We start from the raw sequence: 26,968 nt of genomic DNA on the forward strand, positions 1-26,968 counted from the left end.
GGTGATCTGGTAACAGGATGATAGGAAGGCGGAGCTGCTTAACACCTACTTTGCTTCAGTCTTCTCACAAAAAATAGTGACTGGATGACTAGCGAAGTTACTGTAGACCAGGGGAAAGAACTGCAGATTGGCATAAGCAAAGAACATGTCGGGGATCTTCTGACCAATTTGAATGAATTCAAATCAGCGGTGCCTTATGCTGTTCACCCCAGGGTACTGAAGGAATTAGCTGAAGATATCTCGGAGCCACTGGCAATGATGTTTGCGAACTCATGGATAACAGGAGAGGGCCTGAAAGACTGGAGCAGGGCTAACGTGGTGCCCATCTTTAAAAAGGAGGAGCTGGGGAACTACAGACCAGTCAGCCTGGTCTAGATAGCTGGGAAGCTACTAGAGCAATGTCTAAAACATTCAATTTGCGACTACCTGGAGGATGGAGGGGTGAGCACAAGAAGCCAGAATGGATTTACCAAGAACAAATCATGCCAAACCAGGTTGATCTCCTTCTTTGACAAGGTAATTGGTTTGGTGGTTAGGGGGAATGCGATGGACATAATATACCTGGACTTTAACAAGGCTTTTGACACAGTTCCACATGACATTCTGATAAGTAGCTGGAGAAATGCAGGCTTGGCAGAACTGCCGTTAAGTGAATACATAATTGCTTAAACAACTGCAAACAAAGTAACTTTTAATGGGATGATGTCAGATTGGAGGGAGGTCTCAAGTCGGATTCCACAGGGATCTGTTCTGGGACCGATGTTTAACATCTTTATTAATAACCTGAATGCAGGAAGAGAGAGTATCCTGATGAAATTTGCAGATGACAAAAAGCTAGGGAGGTTGCCAGCACTTTGGAGAATAGAGTAAGATTCAGATGGATTTTGATAAATTGGAGAACTAGACTATAGACAATAAAATGAAATTCAACAAAGACAAATGTAAGGTGCTACACTTAGAGAAGAAAAACCAAATGCAGAAATACAGAATGGAGGATAACTGGCTTGGCAGCAGCACTTCTGAGAAGGATCTGGGAGTTGTGGTGGATCAGAACCTCAACATGAGTCAGCAATGTGATGCTGTTGCAAAAAAAGCAAATGCAGTTTTGGGCTGCATTAACAGGCATAGCATGCAAATCACGGAAGGTGGTTGTACCGCTCTACTTGGCACTGGTTAGGACTCTAGCTGGAGTACTGCGTCCAGTTTGGTCGCCAATGTGTAGAAAGGTTGGGGAGAAACTTGAAAGGCTCCAGAGGCAAGCAACAAAGATGATCAAAGGGATGGAATGCAAGCCATACTAGGAAAGGTGAACGAACTGGGTATGTTTAGTTTGGAAAAGAGGAGATGGGGGGGGGGGGGAAGGGAAATGATTGCGATCTTCAAATACTTGAAAGGCTGCCATAAAAAAGATGGAGGAAAAATTATTCTTGCTTGCCGCAGAAAGCAGGACAAGGGGAGTGGGTTCAAACTACAGCATAGCAGATTTAGATTAAATTTCAGGGGAAAAACTTCCTAAGACCCGTAGGACAATGGAACAGACTGTCTAGGGAAGTTGTGGAAGCTCCTTTGCTGGAGATTTTCAAAAAGAGACTGGATAGCCATCTGTCTTGGATGATTTAGACACAGCAAATGCTGCATCTTGGCTGGGGGAGGGGGGTTAGACTAGATTACCCTTGCGGTCCTTTCTTACCCTACGATTATTTTCAGACTGTCGGCCACATGAATGCTTAGGACTTGTACAGCATGTAATGTCAGTTCTGGATGCATCTAGACAGGCATTCCATAAACACAACCATATTTTAAAAACTGGTCCCTTCTCTCTTTCTTTCTATCTGTTCCCCATAGTGCCCAAGGAGATAACCTTATGAAAAGGTTGCATTTGCTAAGATGAAGCTGCAAATAAGAGAGCCCTGTGCCTAGGGAGGGTTGTGTTTTGGTGGCTCCTACAATGGGAGAGGGCAAAAGGACAGGACGGGCCAGGTCCTGCGAGATTTCCAGCTGCCACAGGGCTTCTGGGGTGGGCTTGAGGTCTCGTGGGATTTGGCACCAGATTTGGAGCCATGATGATAAGCATGTGCTCAGAGCCACTTCCTGTTTGCTGGTTTCTAGCAGTCAACTCACCCTCCCTCCCTATCTAGGTTGCTGTGGGCTGTGCTTGTCACCGCTTTGGGGGTGGGAAGGAATTTCCCCCCATAACAGTAGAATGAGTCTTGCCTTTTGCGCCTTCCTCTCAGCGAAACCTAGAGGTTGGGTTTTGGGCAGCCAGAGGACTGGGATTCTCCCCCTCCTGGGGGGCACAGTGGGGACCTGTGTTAGGTTGGCAGGTGCCCAGTGTGGGGACTCGCTGATTTAGGCTGCAGATCCAAAAAAGGATAATATAATGGGTATCCTGAGGGCATCTCCTTATGAGATGGGGCATTATGTCTAACTCCTTGGGGGCAAATGCAAACCAGGGCTGGGGCACTACCTGGGGGGGACTGCCAATGCATTTGATGATGTTGCTGGCTGGGGGTTGAGGTCCCCTCTTGCCTCAACCCCCAAAAGGAAAGGGATGCTGGCAAGTGAGGGGAGGCCCCAAGAGACCCTCCCTGTGTGATGATTGGGAGTCCTCAAGAATTGGCAAAAGATCTGTGGGGTGTGTGATGGCTCTGGGCTGTCCCCTGATTGGCCCCTTTTAGATGCGATTTGTCTAAGAAAGCTGTGGCCTGGTTCAAACCCATGTCACATGTCCTTGCCTTCTTCTACTCCGTGAGCACACCAATGCTATTAAGCTCAGGAGGGACTTGAGCCCAGAGCTTGTGGATGTGGGGCCAGATTGTCAAAGGTATGTAGCATGCCTAGTGATTTTTTTTCTGCCCCCCATCCCCCACCCCGAAAAAAAAAAAAGCTCCTGGGTGCCTAATTGCCATTGAAATCTGTCAAACAATTGATTTCAATGGGAGTTGGGTTTCTAGGCCCTTGTGAATATCCCAATAGGTATCGATCTGCATCGTTCGGTGCCTAAATACATTAAAAAATCAGGCCATGAGACCAGGCTGCCCTCTCTTGTTGGTGTGAAGTTCTTCTCTAAAACAGTATCCCAGTGAAACAGCTGTAGACCTAACCCTTTGGGCACCTTGCTGCTGGATTCCAATTTGTCGTGCTCATCTGGAGTGTACTCTCCACTTGCCTGCCTGAAAGACTGCCTGGCTCCTGGAATCTGGTTGGAATGTTTATTAAAACAACATTTTAGCTAGAGGCAGCTGCACATAATACAGTCAATACATACACATTTTAAACAGTGACAACTCCCCAAAAGAGATGCATTTTAAAAACGCACACTAAAAACAAAAGATTAACCCTTCCCTGAAATCAGTGGCACCTTTGAAATCACCACCTCTAAAATGATACAGTAGAACCTCAGAGTTACGAACTGACCAGTTGATCACACGCCTCGTTTGGAACCAGAAGTACACAATCAGGCAGCCCCAGAGACCTAAAAAAAAAGGCAGTACAGTACTGTGTTAAACATAAACTACAAAAAAATAGAGAGCAGCATTTTTCTTCTGCATAGTGAAATTTTAAAGCTGCATTAACTCAATGTTCAGTTGTTGTAAACTTGAAAGAACAACCCTAATGTTCAAAGTTACGAACAACCTCCATTCCCAGGGTGTTCGTAACTCTGAGGTTCTATTGTATATGAAAATAAGATTATTTTAATCTTTGGAGTCATTTTGATTAGAAGGAGCCTCTCTTTCACATTCTTTAATTGCTAGGCGAGGTACCATAGTAAAAGGCAGAGAAATGTCCCTGTCGTCTTGCCCTCTGGCTGGAGCAAGGCAGGATGGTAGCCTGTATCTGACACCATGAATAGTTCTGGTTTTCCCTGGCACAAAAGCGAACCCCAGTGCTGAAGGGAGAGGAGCAGCTCAGGAATCCGGGCAGCTGAGTCCCCTGTGGCAGGTTCAAGCCAGGCGCATTTGTAAGCGCTTTGGCTTTGTTCCGGTGTTCCGATTGATTTGGCTGCAAGCGGAGGCAGCTGGCTCTCAGCACGCAAGGCTTTGAGGGATGACAAACACAAATCATGTCTGTGAATCGGGGGCGGGAGATTGGGAAGCACAAAAGTGTGCTCTGTCTGAAAGGAAGAGTCTCATCCCGCCTTCCATGGTGTAATACTCTGCCTGGCACACAGCAGCGGGAGGTGTGAGGTACTTGTTTATGGATTTCTAGGCTGTTGCCCTCCTTCCCCCCCCATTTAGAATATACAGAAAGGAAACAGCCTGTCTGGTTCTGGCTGCTGCGTCTGACGCGCTGTCAGAATCACTTTTTCCCCCATGCCCTTATTTAAGTGCGAGCGAGTCTGGTACAAGTGGAAGGTGCCAGACTGACAGCCCTGGAGACTGAGGGCCTGTGTTTATTAGCAGAACAGATGCAGGCCAGGCGGACTGCCCTGCACTGCCTGGCCAGCGTGCCGAGCACCTGACCTGCAGCACCTCCAATTTCGCACCCATCCACACTGGCCGCTCTGGGACCGCCGGTTGGGGCAGTCGGATTGGTTCTGTTATTGCCGCTCCGCTGGAAAAGGGGTTGATGCAACTTATTTTACATAGAGGGAACGTGCCGTCTGGGATTCAGGAGACCAAGGCCCTGGTTGCTCTGGCCTGACGTTGTTAACTTGGCCAAGTCCCCTCGCCTCTCTGTGCTTTGTACACCGGTGACACCACTGACCTACTCCACAGAAGTGTTTGTAGTGCTTGTAAAACCCACTGAGATCCCTTGGAGGCGTGTAGCATCTTCCACCTGGGATTGTTCTTGAAAAGGTTATGATTGGGGCAAGGCAGTGTCTCTCTCTACCCTGTCGATTAGTCTATCTTCGCTACTGAGGCTTGGCTTTAGGAGCTCCGTGGAATGGGAATAGGCTATTGAGCATTTCCTTGGGAGGATACCAGTTTGAAGCCAGCCCATGTTTACAGTGACAGAAAGCTGTGGCTGTTTTGGTGTCCTGGGGTGTGTGGGGAATGGGTTTGGTGTCAGTCCTTTCCCAGAGCACAGCTCAGTTGGGTGCCCGGATTTGTCAGTCGAAGCAGAGGGATCAGGAGTTGAGTGGGCTGTAGAGAGGGAATTCCCCTCTTGCTGCTGGAGGTGGTCATGGCAGGTCAGGGTTTTGGCCTGTTGGCAGGGCAGGGTTGGGGAGGTTTGCCCAGGGTGTGAGGCTGCTTCTGAAAGACACCAAAGATGGGAGGTTTGAAGTCCTCACGCAGAGCAGGGCGAGAGCAGAAGTCCAAGTTTCTCCGTGCTGCCTGACTCTTGTTCTAGTGTGCAGTTGTAGGGGAGCCGTAGCTTCTCGCCTGGGGTGGCCAGCTGGTGCCAGTTGTGATGGTGGTGGGCTGTTTGTGAGGTAGACACTGGGCACCCTGTTGAGAGGTTAGTTTGATACCTGTTGTGATGAAGAAGGGCTTGCAGATATGGGTACTCATAAAGGGCAGGCAATAGACTGGGTGGTGGGACTGGAGCTGACTTTCACATGAACCTTTTGGAAGTAGTGGTCAGCACTGCTCGGCCCCAGAGCGTCTCTCCAGGGAGGCATCGTGCACTCTTTGGATCTCCACACAATTGGGGTGGCACTCGCAGGATTTCCCCTGCTGCATCAACAGGGGCGAAAAGGTTTCTACGACACTTAATACATCCTGGAGCAGTCAGCTTTCTGGCACTGCTCCCACTGGCTGCCATGGAGGGGAGGGGGTATTGTGCCATCTTTTTGACCTTCCCTGCTTCCCATACGTGGCAGCCTGGATCTGCAGAGGTTGCTGCTTGGAGTAGCTGCTGACACTTCCCTTTCCACAAGCAGGGTAATACCCATAGGGAAGGGAACTTTTCTGGGTTTTGATCTAGAAGGAACTATCCACGCACTTTCTCTTGTGATCCTGGCTTGAAGGAGGGAAGGAAGGCTTGAACCCTGTTGGTGGCATTGCTTTGGGGAAGTCACCTCTGCATTTCATCTCCCTGATATGCTGCTTTCCCTGACAGTTTATTGATTTGCAGGCTTATTCTTGGAAGGAGCCGTAAGACTTCCCCTTAGCTTGTTCAGTTGACTGTTGCCAGCTGGAACGCAGGAGCTAAGAAAAGTATTTCAGGATCTACTGTTGGTACGAGTTGTACCGTGAATACTTGCAAAGGAATGTCCTGGTAAGATTACAGGGCTCAGTTTATTTATTTTATTTTTTTCCCAATTTTTAATCTGCTGGAGAAATGAGAATAATTGGGTTGACTGTAGCGTGGCAGGTGGAGTGAGTGTGTGTGTGTGTGTGTGTGTGTGTGTGTGTGTGTGTGTGTAACAGTTTTTAGTCAAATTTTCTTATTAACACAAGAAAATTTGACTATATAATGGTTTCACTTGGAGAAATTGTAGCTGTAATGTACGGGACACATGTTTATCTGTGGTAAAGTGAGTCGGTGTTTTCAGGGTGGGTAGATTGTATCACCAGTTTGTGAGCCATGCCCTTTCTTTGGAGTTTCTCCACTGAGCAGCAATTCAGGTTTTAAAGAGTTCACCCAGCACTGATGTGAAGTATGCTCCCTTTGACGATAATGATTTTTTGGGTTTATTAACCAGCTGTCAGGTTTCTGTGGCAGTCAGGAGTAGCCACGTGTGCTATAGAATGAGGGACAGCCTAATTACTATGTTTATTGAATATGATTAATCCCCCTGACTGACCAGCCCAGGGAGTCGTGGGAGTTGGAAACGTGTGGAAAGCCGCCACAATATGCGGCTAAGGAAATAATGTGCAGTTTTTCTATCTTAATCGGGTTTGGGCCAAATGGCACCAAATGTTCCAGAATTAAAGTGCGATCACTCTGATTTTATTTACTCTGCTTAATTAAGGTCCTGTTTTTAAAGGTGACCCCCTTTTTCAGCTGAAGGCTGTAATGCTGGCTTCACTACGCTCCATCCACAGCCCCTCATGTCGTTGTTTCACAATATTAAAATTACATTCTTGGTCTGGTTTTGTTTTTTGTTTTGTTTTGTTAAAATTAATGTGGGAAAATAATGGATGAAAGCCATAGCTGGTAACATCTGGATATCTGTTCCCAATGTTAAGATCCGCTCCAATAAGCTCCTTCAATTCCCATTGAAGCTAGGTTGAGTTAAGGTGCTCAGCACCTCGGAGGATCAGGCCCTTCGAAGGAAGAGGTTTTCAATATAGCATTTTTATTTTTTTGTAAAACAGGCACAAGAACCTTACCTACTAAGGCCTGGATTCAAATGAAGCTCAGGTCATGATGAAATGAACATGGAAGTGGCAACTTCATAATTTACATATCTGTCTCCTTTGGCATGATGGGAGAAGATTGTTCTGAGGAGAAGTCCTGGGCTTTGCATGACTGGACCAGCGTGGGTTGGTTAGAGTAATGTGAGGAAGATTTCATTACTCTGCTTGGTTGATATTTTGCTTTCCTCAACACTGAGCTGTTCATATTTTGGAATGAAAACTAGAAATGTAGGGTTCTTATTATGAATTTCATCCCAAAGGGCAAACTCATTTGCATTGCCACTTTGTGACACACAACTTCATTATGATGCAGTGATGCTTGTATAAGTCACTTCATGATGCAGTTTCCCTTCAATGATGTGCTGACCCAGAGTTCTTTTCTGAGAGGGGAAAATAGTCTTGCAAGGTGTGTAACTGCCCTGGTGAAATTGGAAAGACTCTACAACCTTCAGGATAAATGGTGATTCTAGCATAAATGTGAACTAAGAATTATCTGCTCGCACTCCAAATTTTTAAGGTAGGGGTGGGCAAACTACGGCCCGGGGGCCCTATCCGGCCCTCGAGCTCCTGCTGGGGAGCGGGGTCTGGGGCTTGTCCTGCTCCCGTGCTCCAGCCAGAGAGTGGGTTTGGAGGGCACTCCGCGTGTATAAGTCGAGGCTCCTGGAAGCAGCAGCATGTCCCCGCTCCGGCTCCTACGCTTAGGGTCGGGGGCTGCACGTGCTGCCCCTGCCCCAAGTGCCACTTCCGCAGCTCCCATTGGCCAGGAACTGTGGATAACAGGAGCTGCACGGGCGGTGCCTGCGGACGGGTCAACGCGCAGAGCTGCCTGGCCGCATCTCCGCATAGGAGCCGGAGTGGGGACATGTTGTTGCTGCTTCCAGGAGCTGCTTCAGGTAAGCGTTGCCTGGAGCCTGCTCCCTTCCCGTGCCCCAACCTCCTGCCCCAGCCCACAGCCCCCTTCCGCAGCCTGAACTCCTCATTTCTGGCCCCACCCCAGAGCCCGAATCCTGGCCAGAGCCCTCACCACCTCGTGCCCCAACCCCCTGCCCCAGCCCTGATCCCTCCCCTCCTGCCCTCTGAATTCTTTGGTCCCAGCCTGGAGCACCCTCCTACACCCCAAATCCATCATCCCCAGCCTCACCCCAGAGCCCACACCTCCAACCAGAGCCTTTCCTCTCCCCCTTCCACACCCCAGCCTGGAGCCCTGAACTCCTCATTTCTGGCCCCATCCCAGAGCCTGCATCCTAGCCAGAGCCCTCACCCCCTCCTGCACCCCAACCCCAAGTTCATGAGCATTCATGGCCCACCATACAATTTTCATACCAAGATGTGGCCCTCGGGCCAAAAAGTTTGCCCACCCCTGTTTTTAAGGAGTTACGGAAAGAAGAGCTTTTGTGTTAGCTGACAATCCAAGGACACGCACAGAGTACTTGTTCTCTCTCTATTGAGTTAGCCTGTGCTGTCCCATGTGGCAGAGTGTTAAAATTTATGCTGGTTCAGGCAGTGTGCATGGAGTTTTTTTTTTTTTTTTTTTTTTTTAAGCAGTAGCTTTTAAATAAACCCAGTACTTTCATCTAAACTGAGACTGACGTGGTAGATGCAAGCTGAAATTTTTGTGCCAGGCTGCTGAGGCAAAGCTACCTACCATCTGGTAGGACTTGCCACAGATGGCATTATGAAGAACCAAATATGCTAGCCTGGCCTGGGGCAGTCAAACTTCTGTAGAGATTTGCCAAAATCAAAGTTCAAGCAAGCGGTGAGCTAACTGTTCTGTACTTGCACAGCTCATCATTGGAATCCTTCCTGCGCCATCAGATGACACTTAGGGCATGAAGAGGGCTGCTCCATCCCTGTCTGTTCCGGGCCGCTTTTGGCATATCCTCTATGTTGTGAAGTCCTGTAAGTCCTTAACTGAGTAGTGTCTGGCAGAGGGACTCTTTCATTCAGTCCCTCTTGTGTGTTCCTTCAGCTGCAGGGTGGCACGCCTGCCGTGGCAAACTAGGCTTTGTTCTTAAAACGTGGCCCAGATAGTTCCTCCTCCTTTTCTGGATAGCTTTAGAACAGGGGTGGCCAACCTGTGGCTTTGGAGCCACATGCGGCTCTTCAGAAGTTAACATGTGGCTCCTTGTATAGGCACCGACTCTGGGGTTGGAGTTACAGGTGCCAACTTTCCGGTGTGCTGGGGGGTGCTCACTGCTCAACCCCTGGCTCTGCCACAGGCCCTGCCCCCACTCCACCCCTTCCCGCCTCCTCCCTTGAGCCTGCCATGCCCTCATCCTTCCCTCTCCCCCCCCGAGCCTCCTGCACGCCACAAAACAGCTGGTCGGAAGATGCAGGGATGGAGGGGGAGGCACTGATTGGTGGGGCTGCCACTGGGTAGGAGGTGCTGGGAGTGGGGGAGGGAGCTGATGAGGGACTGCTGACCTATTTCTGTGGCTCTTTGGCAATGTACATTGGTAAATTCTGGCTCCTTCTCAGGGTCAGGTTGGCCACCCGTGCTTTAGAGATAAGGGGTTGTTGAACTCTGACAAATTTGGGCATTTGTTATAAATCCATTCCATTTAATAAATATTTTTCAAAGGAGTGTTGACATCTGTCTGTAACTGATAGATTTGGTGGAGTCTAGTGAGTAATATGTTTAAATGTAATGTTTAATGTAAGGAAGTATTTCTTCCTCCAGTGCACAACCTGTGAAACTTGTTGCCAGGGGATGTTGTGAAGGCCAACAGCATAACCGAGTTCAAAAAAGAATTTGATAAGTTCATGGAAGGTAGGTCTATCCATGGCTCCTAGCCAAGATGGTCAGGGACGCAACCCCATGCTCTGGGTGTCCCTAAACCTCTGACGGACAGAAGCTGCAATTGATTGACGGGATGGATCACTCAATAATGGCCTGTTCTATTCATTCCGCCTGAAGCATCTGGCACTGTCCATTGTTGGAAGACAGAGTATGGTCATTTTTATGTTCTAATTAAACACTTTTTTGTAACAGAAAAATCTTTGTCTGCTAACCATCGAAATCTTCTCAGCTGGAGAGAAACAAGCACCCCCCCCCCCCAAAAAAGGCCACCAGTTAATGCAAACCAGTTTCCAACTCGGGGGGCCTGTTGGTCGGTCCTGAAAAAGTATTCTAGAGACTTGTGCCGGCCTCTGAGGCTTTGTCTGCATTTGAGAGATGCAGTAGACTTGTGCCATTCTTGCTAAATCTGATTCTGCTCCCCCAGTGTGAACAAAATTGGGAGGAGCCCTCACGCAGACTGGCTGCTGCTGCTGATGTTGTAAACAGTATGGATAAAATCCTGGCCTCATTGAAATCAGTGGGAGGTTTGCCATTGATTTTAGTGGAGCCAGAATTTCATGCTGTCATACAAGCCTGATTCAGTTTCCTCAGTGGAGAGCTTGGAGATTATGGTTAGGGACCTGAAACAGGACATGACAGGAGTAGAACTGTCACCATTTTCAATGACTCTAGGTCGCTTTGAAGAAAGTCTCATAGATTGGGAGCCCATGTGTAAAATGATTGTTCAGATGCGTATTTCAAAGAGAAACGGTTAAAGTTAACGGGTCCAGAGGATTACCTGCTTTGGAAATGGCACATCTTTTATATGATCCTCATTAATCTGTGTGCTGGGCACTTCCATGCAGTATTTCCTGCCAGATCTCTAAAAAGGATGTTTTTTCACCAAAGTCGGGGCTACAGACTGACTTTAAATTAAAAAGACACTTTTAGCAACCTTACAGCACCAGTCCAGGATGCTGGTTCTGTGTGCGCGCGTGCGCGTCCCTGTGTGTATCAGAGAGAATTTTGTAGCACTTGCCGCCTCTTGTGCTGGTTGTGTGCTCAGTCCTTGTGAATTTCAACCTCTCTCCTAGTCGCGGGATTCTCTTTGGAAGTGCTCAGAGCACTAGGACATTTCTTGGGGTCTCCGACAAAGACCAGGCAGGCACCAAACTTAGAGTTGGGGGGAATGTGCTGTGGCACATATCAAAATCCCAGCTGGTGGGTCCCTTTTTTTTTTTTTTGGCCTGCTGGCATTGAGTGTCCTTTAAAGATAACCCTTCCATTTAAATAGCGAGGAACTTCATTATTGCCAGAGAAATGGTGATAACCGTCTGAAAAATATGTAATAGTGTTAAAGGTTTTGGCCTCATCCCACTTTTGGCCTTCCCTAGGGTTGGCAGCCCATTGGAGAACATGGTTATAAGACTTGAAGGAGTGCCCAAAAGGTTCCGCTGATTTGAGGAACAAAGTTATGTGCTTCTGGGAGACACTGAGGGCAGTTTTAGTTAATGCAAGAACTTTATTCATTATTATTTATTTTATTTTTACAGTTTGAAAAGTCCAAGCTCACCCCCTCCCTGGGATTTGACTTTGCTAACAAAACAAATGCGAAGATAAAGTCAAGATCAGATCAGGTCTTCCCTGGCCTCGCTGCTCCCAGGATTCCTTCTTGCTCAGCACACACCCTAGATCGTGTCTCCCCCAGAGGAAAACACACTCAACTTTCTTTATGTCCAACTAATGAGACACCTTAGTCAGTGAAGCAACAAAACCCGTGTAACCCTTTCCTAGCCATTTCAGGCAAACATTGCAAGCCTGTTACCAACCCTCTTTTATAAATGATACAGACTTAAAGCAGCCATGAGTATAATATGGTAAAAAATTTATTTGAAGGAGGGCATCTGCAACAATGCCTGACCCTGCAATGTGATGAGCACTCTCAGTACTCATTTGATTGCACTGGGAGTTGCTTAGTAATTTGCATGAAATCATAACTGTTTATACTTTACTAATTCCAAGTGTCGGTTGCCAAAGATTAGCCTGTTGGTGTTTAGTTACTGGTTGTGCAATTGAACATGACATTAGAAACACTCTTTTCCTTTAGCGAACTGGAAATTTCTGGAATGAAATGGCCAGGTGGGTACTAATTTTGGAGAAAATGCAACACTAACTAAAATAGAATGTAACTAAACTTTTTTTCTAGCTGGAGCTATTTTTACTCTAATGGCAATGCTGTTGCTGCATAAAAGTCCATTGTAAAGATCTTGCTACAGGTGTGAATGTGGAGAGTGAAAGGTGTGAAAATTTCTAGCAATAGCATTTTATTATCAAACAAGAAAGGCTGAAGGAATTGTATTGGGTAAAGTAATCTCAGGAGCCGTTTGAAATTCCTCAGAATGAAAGTCAATAGATGTTCCAATGGCTGTGGAAATTGAAATAAAATAGCAGCCTATAATGTAATAGTTGCTTGGCACAGTATAGGCCTGAGTCATGATAGAGAATTGTGTTCTTAAAATTGTATTATTTTATCTTTAAAAAATGTCTCAATGTAATGAATACGCCTGAAGCTAGATTTGGGGTTTTTTTTTTTTGTAAGTCCCAGGGCTTCAGGCCAGTCCCTTGGCAATTAGCAGCTTCTTGGTAATATATGCTTTAAGAAAATAGGAATCTGATTATAATTACCTTTGTGCACCAGAGTCTGGGTGTTGCAATATTTCAACACCCTCTGTGCTCAGCAGTTGCTGTTTGTTATTTAGTGTTAGAGCAGAAAATGAAATGTTGAACTGCAGCTGTGGGTCAACAGAATTTGCCCGGGGGATTGGGCAGAACAACGGGAAACTTGAGGGATGCCACAAGGTGTTTCAAGGCTGGCTAGAAGAGTGCTGTATCATTCAAGTGAAATGATCTGGATTTCAGAGGCTTACTTTGAAAAGTAGCTGCATAAATGGCAAATTTCCTCTCTGCTATACTTGGAGGCTTAAATGGCAAAAATAATGCAAGTATTGAATTGATCTTTATCCTCTTATCTCCTCAGCTGAGAGTGAACAAGCCACATTTTATTCCTGTCTGTGTATCAGCAGAATTGTTCACTGAACTTCAGCAGTTTCCCCTGTCCCAAGCCCATGGCAGACAATGCGGGTTGTCACTGACAGTGTAGTTTGGCCTGCAGAACCTTTGTTACTGGTGGTGGTGTGCAAGAAGGAAAACTCCTGGCTTGATGCTTGGAATGCATGCTGAGTTTGCAAGCCCAGGAGTTGAGCGGTTGGGAGCTTCTTTAACTCATAAATTAAACGCATTTGATCTGAAACCCATTGGTGCATTTACAGAAAACTTTCACATCAAATTGACTGAATGTGATTGTTTTCAGGAGGGCCCCTCCTCTCTCTCTAATTACTTTGGGCCTGACCCAAAGCTTGGTGAGGTCCCCTCCCCATCCCCCACCACCATTTTTCACCTTGCTTTTGTATCAATCAAATAACTTGTTTTATTGGGAAAATGCATTACATTGAATGAGATATATGTATTATGATGATACATTAGTCTATGTGTGTATATGCAAAGCTGCGTGTTGAAGTAAAGCCATATGTATTAGTTTAGAAGATGCACACAATAAACAGGCACGCATGTAAACTCTGAAGTGCGTGCTTGTCTGAATGTATTGATGAATCTCACGCCCACCACGTACCCATTTCAAGCAGTTAGCAGATAACGGGTTACAGATCTAACACGCCAAAATGGGAAGAAAATGAAAATCTATATCAGATTATGGTTTAGAAAACAAGGAATTATTCAGAAGTTTAAAACAGAAACAAAAACAGGAGAAAAGGATTGTCAAGTGTGTGCACTACAAATGGTGTAGCCCAGTTATTAAATGTAAATATTTATGGGCTAATAGTTCTGTGTCTACAACAGTAAACTGTTTATTCAAATGAGAAGTTTTATTTGGGGATTAGAGATGTATTGTTTTCTTAAACTCAAAGGTGGCTGTTTTAAGTCTGTGGCAAATCGCATTGAATTCCATTCATCAAAGCATTAATCTACTGCAGGTTCTCAAACTTCATTGCACTGTGACCCCCTTCTGACAACAGAAATTACTACATGACCCCAGGAGTGGGGACCAAAGCCTGAACCTCCCCAAGTCCTGCAGCTCCAGATAGGAGTGCCAAAGTTAAAGCCTGAGCCCTACTGCCCCGGGCACAGGGGCCAAAGCTGAAGCCCCAGGGCTTCAGCCACAGGTGGTGGGGGCCCTGTAACTTGAGACCCACCACCTAGGGCTGAAGCCCTGGGGTTTTGGCCCCAGGCGGTGGGGCTTAGGCTTCAGCTTTGGCCCTGGGCCCCAGCAAGTCTAATGCCAGGTCTGGCGACCTCATTAAAAAGGGGTCATGACCTAAGTTCCCTGTGAGCTGCGTGGATGCACAGCTGCCTATTAAGCCCCATGAAGCAGCTCAGGGATGCAGCAAGGAGAGGCGCCCTCCTCGCCAGCCCCAGCCCCAGCATAGACCTGCCATGGCTGGGGGAGAGGAGCCCCTCTATGCTGGCCCCAGTGCGGACCTGCCCTGAACTTGCCATGGCCGGGAAAGAGGAGCCCTGCCAGAGCTGCCACGGCTGGGGAGAGACACCTCTCTCCCAACCCTGAGCTACTGCAGTGAGAGGGGACGGTGGGGAGTCCTTTCTCCCCACCCCAGAGCCTGCACCCCAACCCTGAGCCCCCTCCTGTACCCCAAACTCCTCATCCCTGGCCCCACCCCAGAGCCCGCACCTCCTGCACCCCAGCTCTCTGCCCCAGCCTTGAGCCCCCCCGTGCTTCCCCAAACCCCTCAGCCCCACCCCAGAGCCCACAACCCCTCGCACCTGAACCCTCTGCCCCAGTCCTGAGCACCCTCCTGCACCCCAAACCCCTCATCCTCATCCCTGACCCCACCCTAGAGCCTGCACCTCCTGTACCCCAACCCTCTGCCACAGCCCTGAGCCCCCTCCTGCACCCTGAACCCCTCATCCTCATCCCAGACTCCACCCCAGAGCTTGTACCTCCTGCACCCCAACTCTCTGCCACAGCCCTGAGCCCCGTCCTGCACCTTGAACCCCTCATCCCCCCTGACACCCCAACCCTCTGCCACAGCCCTGAGCCACCCCACACACTCCAAACCCCTTGGCCCGACCCCCACCGCATGAATTTTGTTATGTGCACCAATATGAAGGTCATGTGTCACACATCACCTCCATATTGGTGCACATAACAAAATTCATTCCGCACATGGACGTAAAAAATTAGAGGGAACACTAGTCACAACCCACTTTGGGGTCCTGACCCATGATTGGAGAACCGCTAATCTACTGAATACTTTTCCCCATCCTTCCGTCCACCAAAATAAACCCCAATGTTTTCCCAGAAAAATTAAGTTTTTTCCCCCACCGATTTTTACTTGTTTTTGTTGTAGTAAAAAAAATTGATAAATTCCCGGAAAAATTATATAAAATAAAAACTGAAAACAAAGGGCACTACAGATAAACCACTGAGGGACAGAGAAATCAAGTGACTTGCCTAGCACTATGCAAGAAGTCATTGGCAGAGTTGAGAAATGAATCCAGGTTGTCTGAATCCCTGTTTTGTGCTGTTACCACCAGTCCATCTTTTCCTTGGATAGCCTACCACGGTGGGAGTGTTGTGAGGCACAAAACTGAAGAACACAGGTCTTTAGCTGCCTGGGAAGTGTAAATAGTTGAACACTTTATCCTCCCGCGATGGGGTACAACCCTTCAGGAATTCTTAATGTGGAAATGCAGGAGCCCTGTGTCTGCTAGAATGGCTGCTTGTGACTCTAAAATTGCCCCTCTCTTTCTCCCAGGTCGCAGGAGTTACACCTGAGAGCTGAGCCCCACTCCTATCTCTCTGACATGAGCAAACAGTCAGAAATAGAGTTCATTGAAACAAAACGACCACGGCTAGACCTGCTGCAAGACCCGCTGATGCGGCACTCGCCTCTACTCAACCAAAATCAGCAGGGAGGGACGGAAGATCTCTCAAAGGTAAGGAAAATCGCCACACACCTCCTTAGGACACTAAGCAGGTGCAGACCAAGTGTTATATGGCGCCTGTGGGAATTGCATTTGCTTTACTGTCTGGCTCCTACAGGTTGCCTATGGGTAAGGTTAAGATTTTGTCACAGTTACTTTTAGTAAAAGTCAGGGACAGGTCATTGGCAATAAACAAAAATTCATGGATGCCCGTGACCTGTCCCTGGTTTTTACTAAAAATAACTGTGACAAAAGGGGTTGACGGGGAGATGAGAATCCGAGCCCTGCTGCGGGGTGGTCCAGCACCTGCGGCATCTGGGAGTGTTGGGGCCTGCAACGGCTGGGAATTGCGGGGGCCCCCACCAGCTGACAGCTCCAGCCTGCCACCCTGGACTGACGCAGAAGATGTCACAGGTCTCTGGAAGTCACGGAATCCGTGACCTCGGTGACATAATCTTAGCCTTGCGTATGAGGCCTGTAATTTTCTAGTTCCTTGAAGACTCCATGCACCATTTAATTCCATACAGGTATAGCTTACAGCTCCTGTTGGCTCTAGCATTCTGGAAGATGTCAGGTGCTAAACAGTGACCTGGATGCCCGGTTCCAGGGGGTGTAGGTTTTCATCATAACTAGTAGAATACGCATGCATTTACTAGGCTGTTAGACGTTCTAGTCACTAGAGCAGCTTGATGCTGCCCTTGACCTGGTGTGGCATTGGGAAGCCCTACTCCTCTGGATATTGGGTCCTCTGATTTCATTTTACTTCATCTTTTTCTTTCATTCTGTCTGTCTATTTGCTGGCTGTGTGTGCAGTGTTCTGTGGTCGACTGGTGGCTCTGTTACCCTCATTAGAGTTTTACTTCCCTCGCTGTGAACGTTTGAGTCATCTTGATGAAGGAGAATACGTTGCACACACTGAACGGCAGAGAGTGCAGCCCTTTATAATCTTACACAATGAAGCCTCCCTCAACCGAACCTCATTTAACAAAATAACTCATTTATCATTTTATATAACGGTAATGCCTCCCCATGTAATAACTGTGATTTAAAGATCAGCAGCTTAAGTGAACTCCTGCTTATTTGGATCAGTTTTGATGCTGCATTTGGATACACAGCATTTGACTTTTCTCTGTCTGAAATTCTGTCTGGATTCATGTCTCTCAGCATCTGCAGGCAAATGGCATTAACCTGATAGAGCCATAGCTCATTTTTATGGTGCATCTAATTCTGTCAGTGTGAGTTCTTTGGACTGTGAGCCCATTTGATTAATACAACTGGACCAAGTTGCCATGAAAATGCATGGGTTGGGTATCCAAATCTGAGGCTAACGTGTGTGCATTTCATGCTAATTGCTTCCCTGCTTGGGAGTGCCAGAACATGGTGACTTTTCCTGGTCAAGTGGCATGAGCGACCATGGTTGCAAGCCTTCAGTAATGGAGATGCCACCTAAGAAGGAGAATGGCTTTGTTTGGCTTTCAAGGGAATCCCATCAAGCTGTCCTGAGCAGGAAAGACACGTAGTTTCAACTAGCAGGGTGCAAAGCTGCGGAAAATGAGGATGCTCAGGGATTCCAGAGGCCTATTTTGGTGGTTCCTAGTGGTTGGGGAGAGAGTCTGGAATGAAGCTGATACAACAGGTGCTCTGATGGCTCAGATCCCAGTATAATTAGTGGTTTCAGAGTAGCAGCCGTGTTAGTCTGTATCGTCAAAAAGAACAGGAGGACTTGTGGCACCTTAGAGACTAACCCATTTATTTGAGCATAAGCTTTCATGGGCTACAGCCCACTTCATTGGATGCAGGCAGTGGAAAGTACAGTAGGACGATTTTATATACACAGAGAACATGAACCAATGGATGTTACTATGTACAATGAGAGTGATCAGTTAAGATGAGCTATTACCATCAGGAGAGGGGAAAAAAAACCTTTTGTAGTGAAATGGCCCATCTTGATTATCACTACAAAAGGTTTTTTTTCCTCTCCTGCTGGTAATAGCTCACCTTACCTATCACTCTTGTTATAGTGTGCGTGGTAACACCCATTGGTTCATGTTCTCTGTGTATATACAATCATCCTACAGTATTTTCCACTGAATGCATCCGATGAAGTGGGCTGTAGTCCATGAAAGCTTATGCTCAAATGAATTTTAGTTTCTAAGGTACCACAAGGACTCCTGTTCTTTTTGAGTATAATTAGTGAGGCTCCATTGTAAAGGAGTAGAGCAGTCAGCACTTAACGGCCAGTACTATGCTATCGGACTATGACACCTTCCCCAAGTTAATCAACTCTCTCCCCTACAGCCTTGATAGTATTTTCCTTTGAAATTACCCATCCTGGGCACCCTAGCCCCTTGCATTCCACAGCCACTACTGTTCCAGAAAGCATCATCGAGGAGGAGGTACTGCGACCACCCTGGAGTTCTTTTCAACACCATTGGGATGGAGCCACATCTGGCAGCAGCTCTGCACTGGAAAAAATGTTCTGCTGACTGCTGAATTGGGTATCTTGTGAGGGGGTGCAAAACAAAAGCCCCCTCTCCCTCCAAGGAATACGGAGAAACTGATAAGCTTCTCTATCTACACGTGACTTCAGTCAACACTTGTGAAGGCCAAGACTATATAATAGGGCTCAAAAAATAACTAGATAAGTTCCTGGAGGACAGGTCCATCAATGGGTATTAGCCAGGAGGGGCAGAGACTGTGTCCATAGCCTCTGTTTGCCACAAGCTGGGAATAGGTGATGGGGATGGATCACTGGATGATTATCTGTTCTGTTCACCCTGTGGTTCACACCTGGCATTGGCCACTGTCGGAAGACGGGATACTGGGCTAGATGGACATTTGGTCTGACTCTATGTGGCCGTTCTTATGATACATTTCTCACTGGAAAACATAAGCAAAGCTACTTGGAAGCCTTAGCTAATGAGTATAGGGAGAGCAGTTGTTTCTTGGTCTGTGACACATGATGGTCATTTTCTGGGAATGTGAAGTGTTTGTTTAAAAAAAAAAAAAATAGAGCAGTGAGATCCAGTACAGGAGAAATGTGCTTCTACTGGAGGGATTTGAAATTTCAGAGTCTGTATTGAGAACAGGATCTGGTATTTCAAACTGGTGGGAATCTTAGTGAAGCCTGAAATCATCATTTGCAATTTCTTTGTTCCAGCACCCAGGAAATGGAATTAAGTGATCTCTCTTAGCCCAGTGCTATGGATTGCTGATTGTCCTCAGCTCCCACTGAAGTGGATGGGAAGCGAGGGCTTCCAGCATCTCTTAAAACTGAGCACAGGTGTGGTGTTAGAACCCTTCGTCCCAGAAGATGCATTGTATGTCTTCTCAGAGCCTTACAGACCAGGTTGGAAGGGACTTCTGGGTTTATCTAGGCCATTTGCCCCCATAATAGAACAAGGCAGTCTTCTACCCTAAACCAAGAAAGGCCACCTTTGGCACTCGCTGGTGTCCAGTGTACATCTAAAATAACTATTAGTTAGCCTTCATGGAGTTATTCTAATTCATTCTAATATAGGCACCCCAGCTTACTCTTCTAATTAAATTTCTTCAGTCCTGGCAGAGTTACACTGGCTTCTGATCTAAGGTAAATCTTTACGAGCATGACCACCCTCTGCCTGGGTGTGTGGCTGAAGGGAGTACCTCTTCTACATGCTGGCCTGGGATTCTCTCTCTTTGCTGCCAGTGACTTCTTCATGAGTGACTGTGAAGGTCATCCCTTCTGTGGATGCTGCCAGCTTTCCCATGTAGCACCTTTGACTTTGTGAAATGGCGCATTGTATGTGTGTTCTCGGGTCCTTGTTGCTAATGGCCGCTTAGCACTGTCCTTGCGGACACTTGGCCTTTGCTGTCACGCTGCTTTTTTTAACACCATCTTAGTGGTTCACACTTATTCATCATACCCCTTAGTTTTTACAACTTTCTTTGCTAGCTTTGCTCCCTTCTCCCCATGTGCAGAGCCGGATGTCTCTGATGCTGTGTATTCACCAGCCATGCAGTTGAAAGAGAACATGCCTTGAACCTAGCGGAGGAGGAGAATTTCATGTACATGTATAGATATAAATACATAGGCAGTGTGACTGGATGGCTAGAGCATTAGACTGGGAGTTGGGAGACCTGGGTGCTATTCCTAACTCTGCCTCTGATCCACTGGGTGACCTTGGGCAAGTCGCTTCCCCTCTCTGGCCTCAGCTTCCCAATCTGTAAAATGGGGATAACAATACTGATATTCTTTGTGGAGTGCTTTGAAATCTGTGGATGACCTGTAGAAGAGCCAGGTGGTGCTGGTGGTGGTATTGTATACATATTTCAAAAAAAACAAAACAAAAAAAACCCCCACCCCTAACATAGATATCAAGATTTACCTTAACTGGCTGCATTGATGTAAAACTACCATTTGCCTCACCTTCATTAGGATTTTACAAGACAATTAACTTGTTAGCCACCTCATTATAAAAAAAACCCCACCCTTTTACCAGTGGGGAGACAGCCTCGCTGTTCCATCACCCCCTGTGCTGCAGTGAAAACGGACATCGCTGTCGAGTGGTAAATGCCAACTTTATAATGCCGCCCACTGTGTTTTCAGAGAACAAATGGAGATGAGCTGCAGTCAGTTGCCTGGTACGCTGAGTTTAGTGCATACCTGGTAACTATTGAATCGACTGACTAGTATCATTTTTGATGGTAAGCTTGGAGCTGTTTCCCCAGCCCAGGGAAGGAAGCAGCACTGTGCCCAAATCTTTTTAAAGCCATTGCTTCAGGGCACAATTTATTGTGAACACAAAATCAATTAACTCAACTGACCGGACTCTCTCCATAGGCTTTTCCCTCGCTGCCTCAGCTAGGGGAAAAGAGGAGACCCTTCCCCTCTGCCCCATGTCCCCTTCCTTTATATAGCCCTTCCTCCTGACCATGTGATAGATGGGGAACTCAACCCTTTCCAGGCTGCTGCTGTCACACACGCAGTCAGGCAAATGAATATTTTTTGTTCTTTTCTCCCTCTTTAACTTCCCCGCTGGTTTGCGGTTCACTCTGGCAGGAGAGAACTTTCCTGCAGTTTGCATTGTGTTCCCTGGCTGCTGCTGCAATGTGTGATTACCAGGGCCAGATTGGCTTTGGTTTTCCTTTAGGAATTGGAGTGACCCTGCTGTCTGTACTCGGGGGTGCCAGTGTGGATTGAGCCTATCCCAGCAAGGATATTGACTGGAGCTGGCAGAGAGCGTGCCTGAATGGTGGTAGGCACAATTATGTTTTTAATCATCACAGGTTTGGACATGGGATTCACTGGAAAAGCTGTCCTGATGTACCTTACCTGATGTGCCCATGAGAGAGAGATGCTAGCTTGTTTCCCAAGACATCTGGGGTTTTTTGGTTACTTATTTCGAGGAGAGTAATGCAGACGGCATAGCTATTAAATTACAACAGAGAAGAGCAACAGAGACCACCCCAGAGTAGACCAGTGGTGTCTCTACCAGGTATCTTGTCTCTGCCAGTGCAAGAGGAAACCAAGAGCCTCCGTTGCATACCCCACACATTGTAATTTCATCCCATGGACAGGGCGTAATCAGTGTCTCTGGGCAAGCTGGGTGTCTATTTCTAACCTTCCAGCGCTTCCTAGGCGTGGGCGCTCTCTAGTGTCGGAGTATGAAGTGCCATTCTAGGAGACGCAGATGATTCCGAAGCAGCATGGCAGGGACGCAGTGTCAGTGGAGTTCAGTTATGTCTCTTTGTGGTTGGGAGCATAGATCCAAAACCGTTGGAAGATGAACTCCTGGAACCTCTGTCTCAGTTGTTTTAGAACATTATACTCCATCTTGCCCATCCCTCTCCCCTTCATCTCTTCTCATTCCTACCCTATGGCTACTCGTTCCTTTGCCTTTTCTGCAACTGCTTTTCTACCATTGTGCATGGTGTGCTGCTTTGCATACACAGCTTGACTTGGTAGCGCTCCATACTAAATCCGATCACGGAAAGCTCCCACAAAGGCTGGCCAGATGCATTCCCCATCACTCCAGGAGTTGGCTAGTCTTTTATTAGCTCATTGAATGACTTTGGGGGAGGCAGTGTTATCTAGTGGGGAAGAGCACTGAACTGGGATTTAGGAGACCTGCTTCCTATCCCCAGCTCTGCCATTGGCCTTCTGGGTGACCTTGGGCAAATGGCATCACCTCTCTGTACCTCAGTTTTTTCATCTGTAAACTGGAAATAATACTGGCCTCCTTTGGGATCTAGTGAAGAAAAATGTTACAGAAGAGCTGGGTGGTGGTGGTATTATTATTATTATTATTACTATTATGTTATTTTATTTATTAATATTATTACTCAGATGCTCCCTTGGAATTATGACTTCCATTGTTGGCTAGTTCTTTTATTGCTTGTCTTTGTACATAAAACGTCTTTGCTTCAGACTAGTAACTCTTAGAATATTCATGGGGGGGGGGGGGGAATTTTGAAAAGATGGTGGCAGCCAGTCTAAGCCATAGATTTGGCAGAACCAAAGGGCGTTTTGGTTTGATGTAGCTTTTAAAAAAAAAAAATTAAAATGACCAAACTAACCCTTTAAAAATAAACTTGTAATGACACATTCAGGCGAACGATTGACTTGCCAAGTTTCACCCTGACTGCACATTCCCCGAGACAAGGTCACAATGAATTCCTGGAAAACAGGGTTTATAATGGCAAAGGCAGTAGCCCATTAACTATTGCTTTGAATGCAGCCCTGCAAGGGATTAAAGACCTCTTCTAAGGCATTCAGTAGTCCTGTTTCCTGTATTTTCCTATTCGTTTCTCTTCTATTGTGTGGTGGCTTGGCAGTGCCACTCCGAGCTAGACTTCCTCAAACAAATCTCTCCCTTCCTCTGTGAGAGGCGGCCGTGGGTTTAGAAAGTAACTGAGTGGAGAAATTGAAGGTTAGTGACCTACAGGCTCAGCTGTCCATAAATCTCAAACTCCACTGACCTCTCACCCACTAAAGGCTCGCCCGCACTATGGCCCAGCTAGAAATTCAGGTGAGATGTCAGGAGCGTGGTTGGGACTTGTATGCAGGGCAGTCCGCAGCTTGCCCTGAATTTGCTAATGCAGCTAGTTGGAATGGTTAGCTGGTAAACTACCAGCTGTGTTTTCTGTTCTGTTTTTTTTTTTTTTCCATGGCTTTGTTATGGGAACGTTCATCTGTTTCTGGGATTAACCTCTCAGAGTTTCCAGTAGGCTGGGTCTCACCATTATTAATGAAACTGGCTGGAACTTGTGTTGACCTTGGCAGAGGCCCCAGTTGGCTGGGGGATGACTGGCAGAAGCATAATCCCTAATTGAGTAATCCAGCCCAAGGGGGGTGGGGACGCAGCAGCTCTTTGAACTCGGAAAGCTGCGGCATTCAGGCAGGATGCGTAGGAGGAACGGGGCATTCAGAAACTCGCTGAGCCCCACGGCCTGCCTTTGAGTTCATGAGGAAAAGTGAGGTGACACCCCTGCTCCATCCGCTTGTTGGTAAGGGGTCCAGGTTGTGGGAATGGCCCTGAAAGCCACGATTGGAGAGAGCTGCTTTCAAACCCAAGGCACTCTGCTGATTTATTACTTTTGAACAACAGTGCAAAACGGCTGAGTAATAAAACAAATCTGATAACAGGAACTGCTACCAAAATGCCTTTTTGTAGCCACTGGGCTTGTGACTTGTACCCAGAGCCTCCGCTCACTTCCCACTTCCCCTCTGCAGATTTTGTTTAGACCACATAGATCCAAGCTTAGTAACTGGGGCTTCTTTTAATGAGGCTGTGGTACCACCTAGCTTATGCATGCCGTCCTTTAGTTCAGGATAGGTAATAGCAGCCATCGACAGAAGGCATTGTGTCTCTGATTGTGATTAGATCAGATATTGTATGCTAAGTGGGGGTCATACCAGGACACTAGTTGGATGGGAGACCCGCAGCAGCCTGGGGACTTCCTGCAGGTATTGGGGATTCAGCAAGTGACATTTCTCCACCGGAGTACATGCTGTTGCACTAGGCCGCAGTGTCCTGGGGCATGGTTTTACTGAACCCGTGAAAGGCCAGCTACTTACAGCACCCTGCCCTGAAGGTTTTGTAGGCAAGGAGGTGTAGAGTTCCTGTTTCCAAAGCTGTCTCTTGGTGTGTATACTTGGTATATAGTTGGGCAGACCCAGTAAAGAGCATAGATCTGGCCTCTGCGCTGTCTTAAAAAGCAAGATGCATCTATTCACATCAGTTTAATCCAGCAAGTGGCATCAGGACATGCAGTTCAGCAGATGTAGGAGGGTTCTGTCTTTTGCAACATATTCATCCATCTGCCTGGCTTTTGCTTGGGCTGTTTACTTGTGTGGTTAAAAACCTGATTATAAAAATGATTCGCTCTTGGGTGGGAGAGCTGATGGTGGAGGAAAGATTTGAGATGATTCAAAATGATTTCTGGGAAGATGAATGGCTTGTTGGCTTTCTGTCTCATTCCGGACATATTTAAAAGCTGAAATGTTTGCATTGCTCACGTTTTTGAACTGCAAACACTGCTGGCTAGCTTGTTTTCTCTCCTTTCTTCTTTTTTCCTCCTCCTGGATGGATTAATTTTTATTGCGATCCAAACACGTGTGTGGATGCAGTGGTTTTAGCTGCTTCTGGCCTGCTACACATTTCATCCTTCACCCGCTTTTACATGAGCTGACCTGACTCTACGTGGGGGGGGGGGGGCTTGCTGTGGTTGTGGAAACTCTCCCATTAACTTGCATGGACAGGAATTGTTTCAGCCACCACCACAAAGCAATTATTGTGGGTCAAATGTGTAGGCTCATTTGTCAATAGCATGCACTGTGCAAAAATGGGAGAGGGAAAGTCAAAAAAGAATATTGTGTCCGATTCAGACTGTAGTGAGGCTGCATGTAAATACCTGAGATGGAACTTGCCAAGGACACTGGGGTTAGCACCCTGGCATGGCAAAAAGTGCTATCCATGGTCTTTAATGACTACACATAATCAGGACTTTGGTTTAACTTGTCATCCAAAAGACAGCCCTGTCAAGAGAGCCGTGAATCATGTCAAGTGGGGTTAAAGATGCCAACGCAATGAGAAACTCCAGAATTATTCACCTGGAAATTCGTGCCTGGAATGCAGGTTTTTATTTCTCACTTCCTTCTGCTCATTTATGGTGATTGACGCTGAAAACAACCATTTAAATTGCCTTTCAAACCATAACTGTGGAAAAGAGATGTGTTAAGCTTGGCTGCTTTTTGGGAACCAGCCTCATCGTTTACATAATTAGACCTTTCTGTTCTGTTCTGTTCAATCAATATTACAACGTTTGTATAGTGTGACATCTCACCTAATCTGCTTGGGGTGAAAGAAAACCCTTTTAACTTCATACGCTCTGTAATTGGAAGAAATATTGCTAGATTTTCTGCTTCTGAAGGGAAATGTTACAAGCAGTGTGCGTTGCAGATACATGTGTGATTTTATCTTTGTGGATGTATGGGAGCTACAAGGCTTTTGAAATCTGCTGGCTCCTTAATGGTGAGCTAAATCTTAAGCACTGTTGTGGGATTGCCGAAATTCTCATACCCCAAATTTGGTTTAGGCTGGGTTAGTAGTTGGATGGGGATCTTCCAGGGAAGACCCAGGAATGCTGTGCTAAAGACAAACAAAAACAAACAAGGTCGTTTTTTTCTTCCCAAAACACAAAAAACCTTACGAACATAGATTCATAGATACTAAGGTCAGAAGGGACCATTCTGATCATCTAGTCCGACCTCCTGCACAGCGCAGGCCACAGAATGTCACCCACCCACTCCTATGAAAAACCTCACCCATGTCTGAGCTAATGAAGTCCTTAAATCATGGTTCAAAACTTCAAGGAGCAGAGAAGCCTCCCTCCAGTCAACCATGCCCCATGCTACAGAGGAAGGCAAAAAAACTTCCAGGGCCTCTCCAATCTGCCCTGGAGGAAAATTCCTTCCCGACCCCAAATATGGCGATCAGCTAAACCCTGAGCATATGGGCAAGATGCACCAGGCAGATACCCAGGAAAGAATTTTCTATAGTAAATCAGATCCCATCCATCTAATATCCCATCTCAGGGGATTTGGCCTATTTACCCTGAATATTTAAAGATCAATTACTTGCCAAAATCCCATTATCCCATCATACCATCTCCTCCATAAACTTATCGAGTAGAATCTTAAAACCAGATAGATCTTTTGCCCCCACTGCTTCCCTTGGAAGGTTATTCCAAAACTTCACTCCTCTGATGGTTAAAAACCTTCGTCTGATTTCAAGTCTAAACTTCCTGGTGGCCAGTTTATACCCATTTGTTCTTGTGTCCACATTGGTGCTGAGCTTAAATAATTCCTCTCCCTCTCCTATATTTATCCCTCTGATATATTTATAGAGAGCAATCATATCTCCCCTCAACCTTCTTTTAGTTAGGCTAAACAAGCCAAGCTCCTTGAGTCTCCTTTCATAAGACAAGTTTTCCATTCCTCGGATCATCCTAATAGCCCTTCTCTGTACCTGCTCCAGTTTGAATTCATCCTTTTTAAACATGGGAGACCAGAACTGCACACAGTATTCTAGGTGAGGTCTCACCAGTGCCTTGTATAATGGTACTAAAACCTCCTTATCCCTACTGGAAATGCCTCTCCTGATGCATCCCAAAACCGCATTAGCTTTTTTCACAGCCATATCACATTGGCAGCTCATAGTCACTCCAAGGTCCTTCTCCTCTTCCGTTACTTGTAATTGATGCGTCCCCAACTTATAACTAAAATTCTTGTTATTAATCCCTAAATGCATAACCTTACACTTCTCACTATTAAATTTCATCTTATTACTATTAGTCCAGTTTACAAGGTCATCCAGATCCTCCTGTGTAATATCCCGATCCTTCTCCGAATTGGCAATACCTCCCAGCTTTGTATCAT

At 46.6% G+C, this 26,968-nt stretch overlaps 1 protein-coding gene across 37 annotated transcripts in view; it reads left to right on the forward strand.

The window, feature by feature from the left end:
* Positions 1-26,968, forward strand: part of NCOR2 (nuclear receptor corepressor 2) — a 419,584-nt gene that overhangs the window by 136,139 nt on the left and 256,477 nt on the right. For all 37 annotated transcript variants that reach the window (XM_038372887.1, XM_043497676.1, XM_043497682.1 and 34 more), the window contains one exon: positions 15,879-16,059. In XM_038372887.1, the coding sequence (XP_038228815.1) occupies positions 15,879-16,059 (181 nt within the window). The remainder of the gene's footprint in view (positions 1-15,878; positions 16,060-26,968) is intronic.

This window comes from Dermochelys coriacea, chromosome 15, assembly GCF_009764565.3.
Source record: "Dermochelys coriacea isolate rDerCor1 chromosome 15, rDerCor1.pri.v4, whole genome shotgun sequence".
Taxonomy (NCBI): Eukaryota; Metazoa; Chordata; order Testudines; family Dermochelyidae; genus Dermochelys; species Dermochelys coriacea.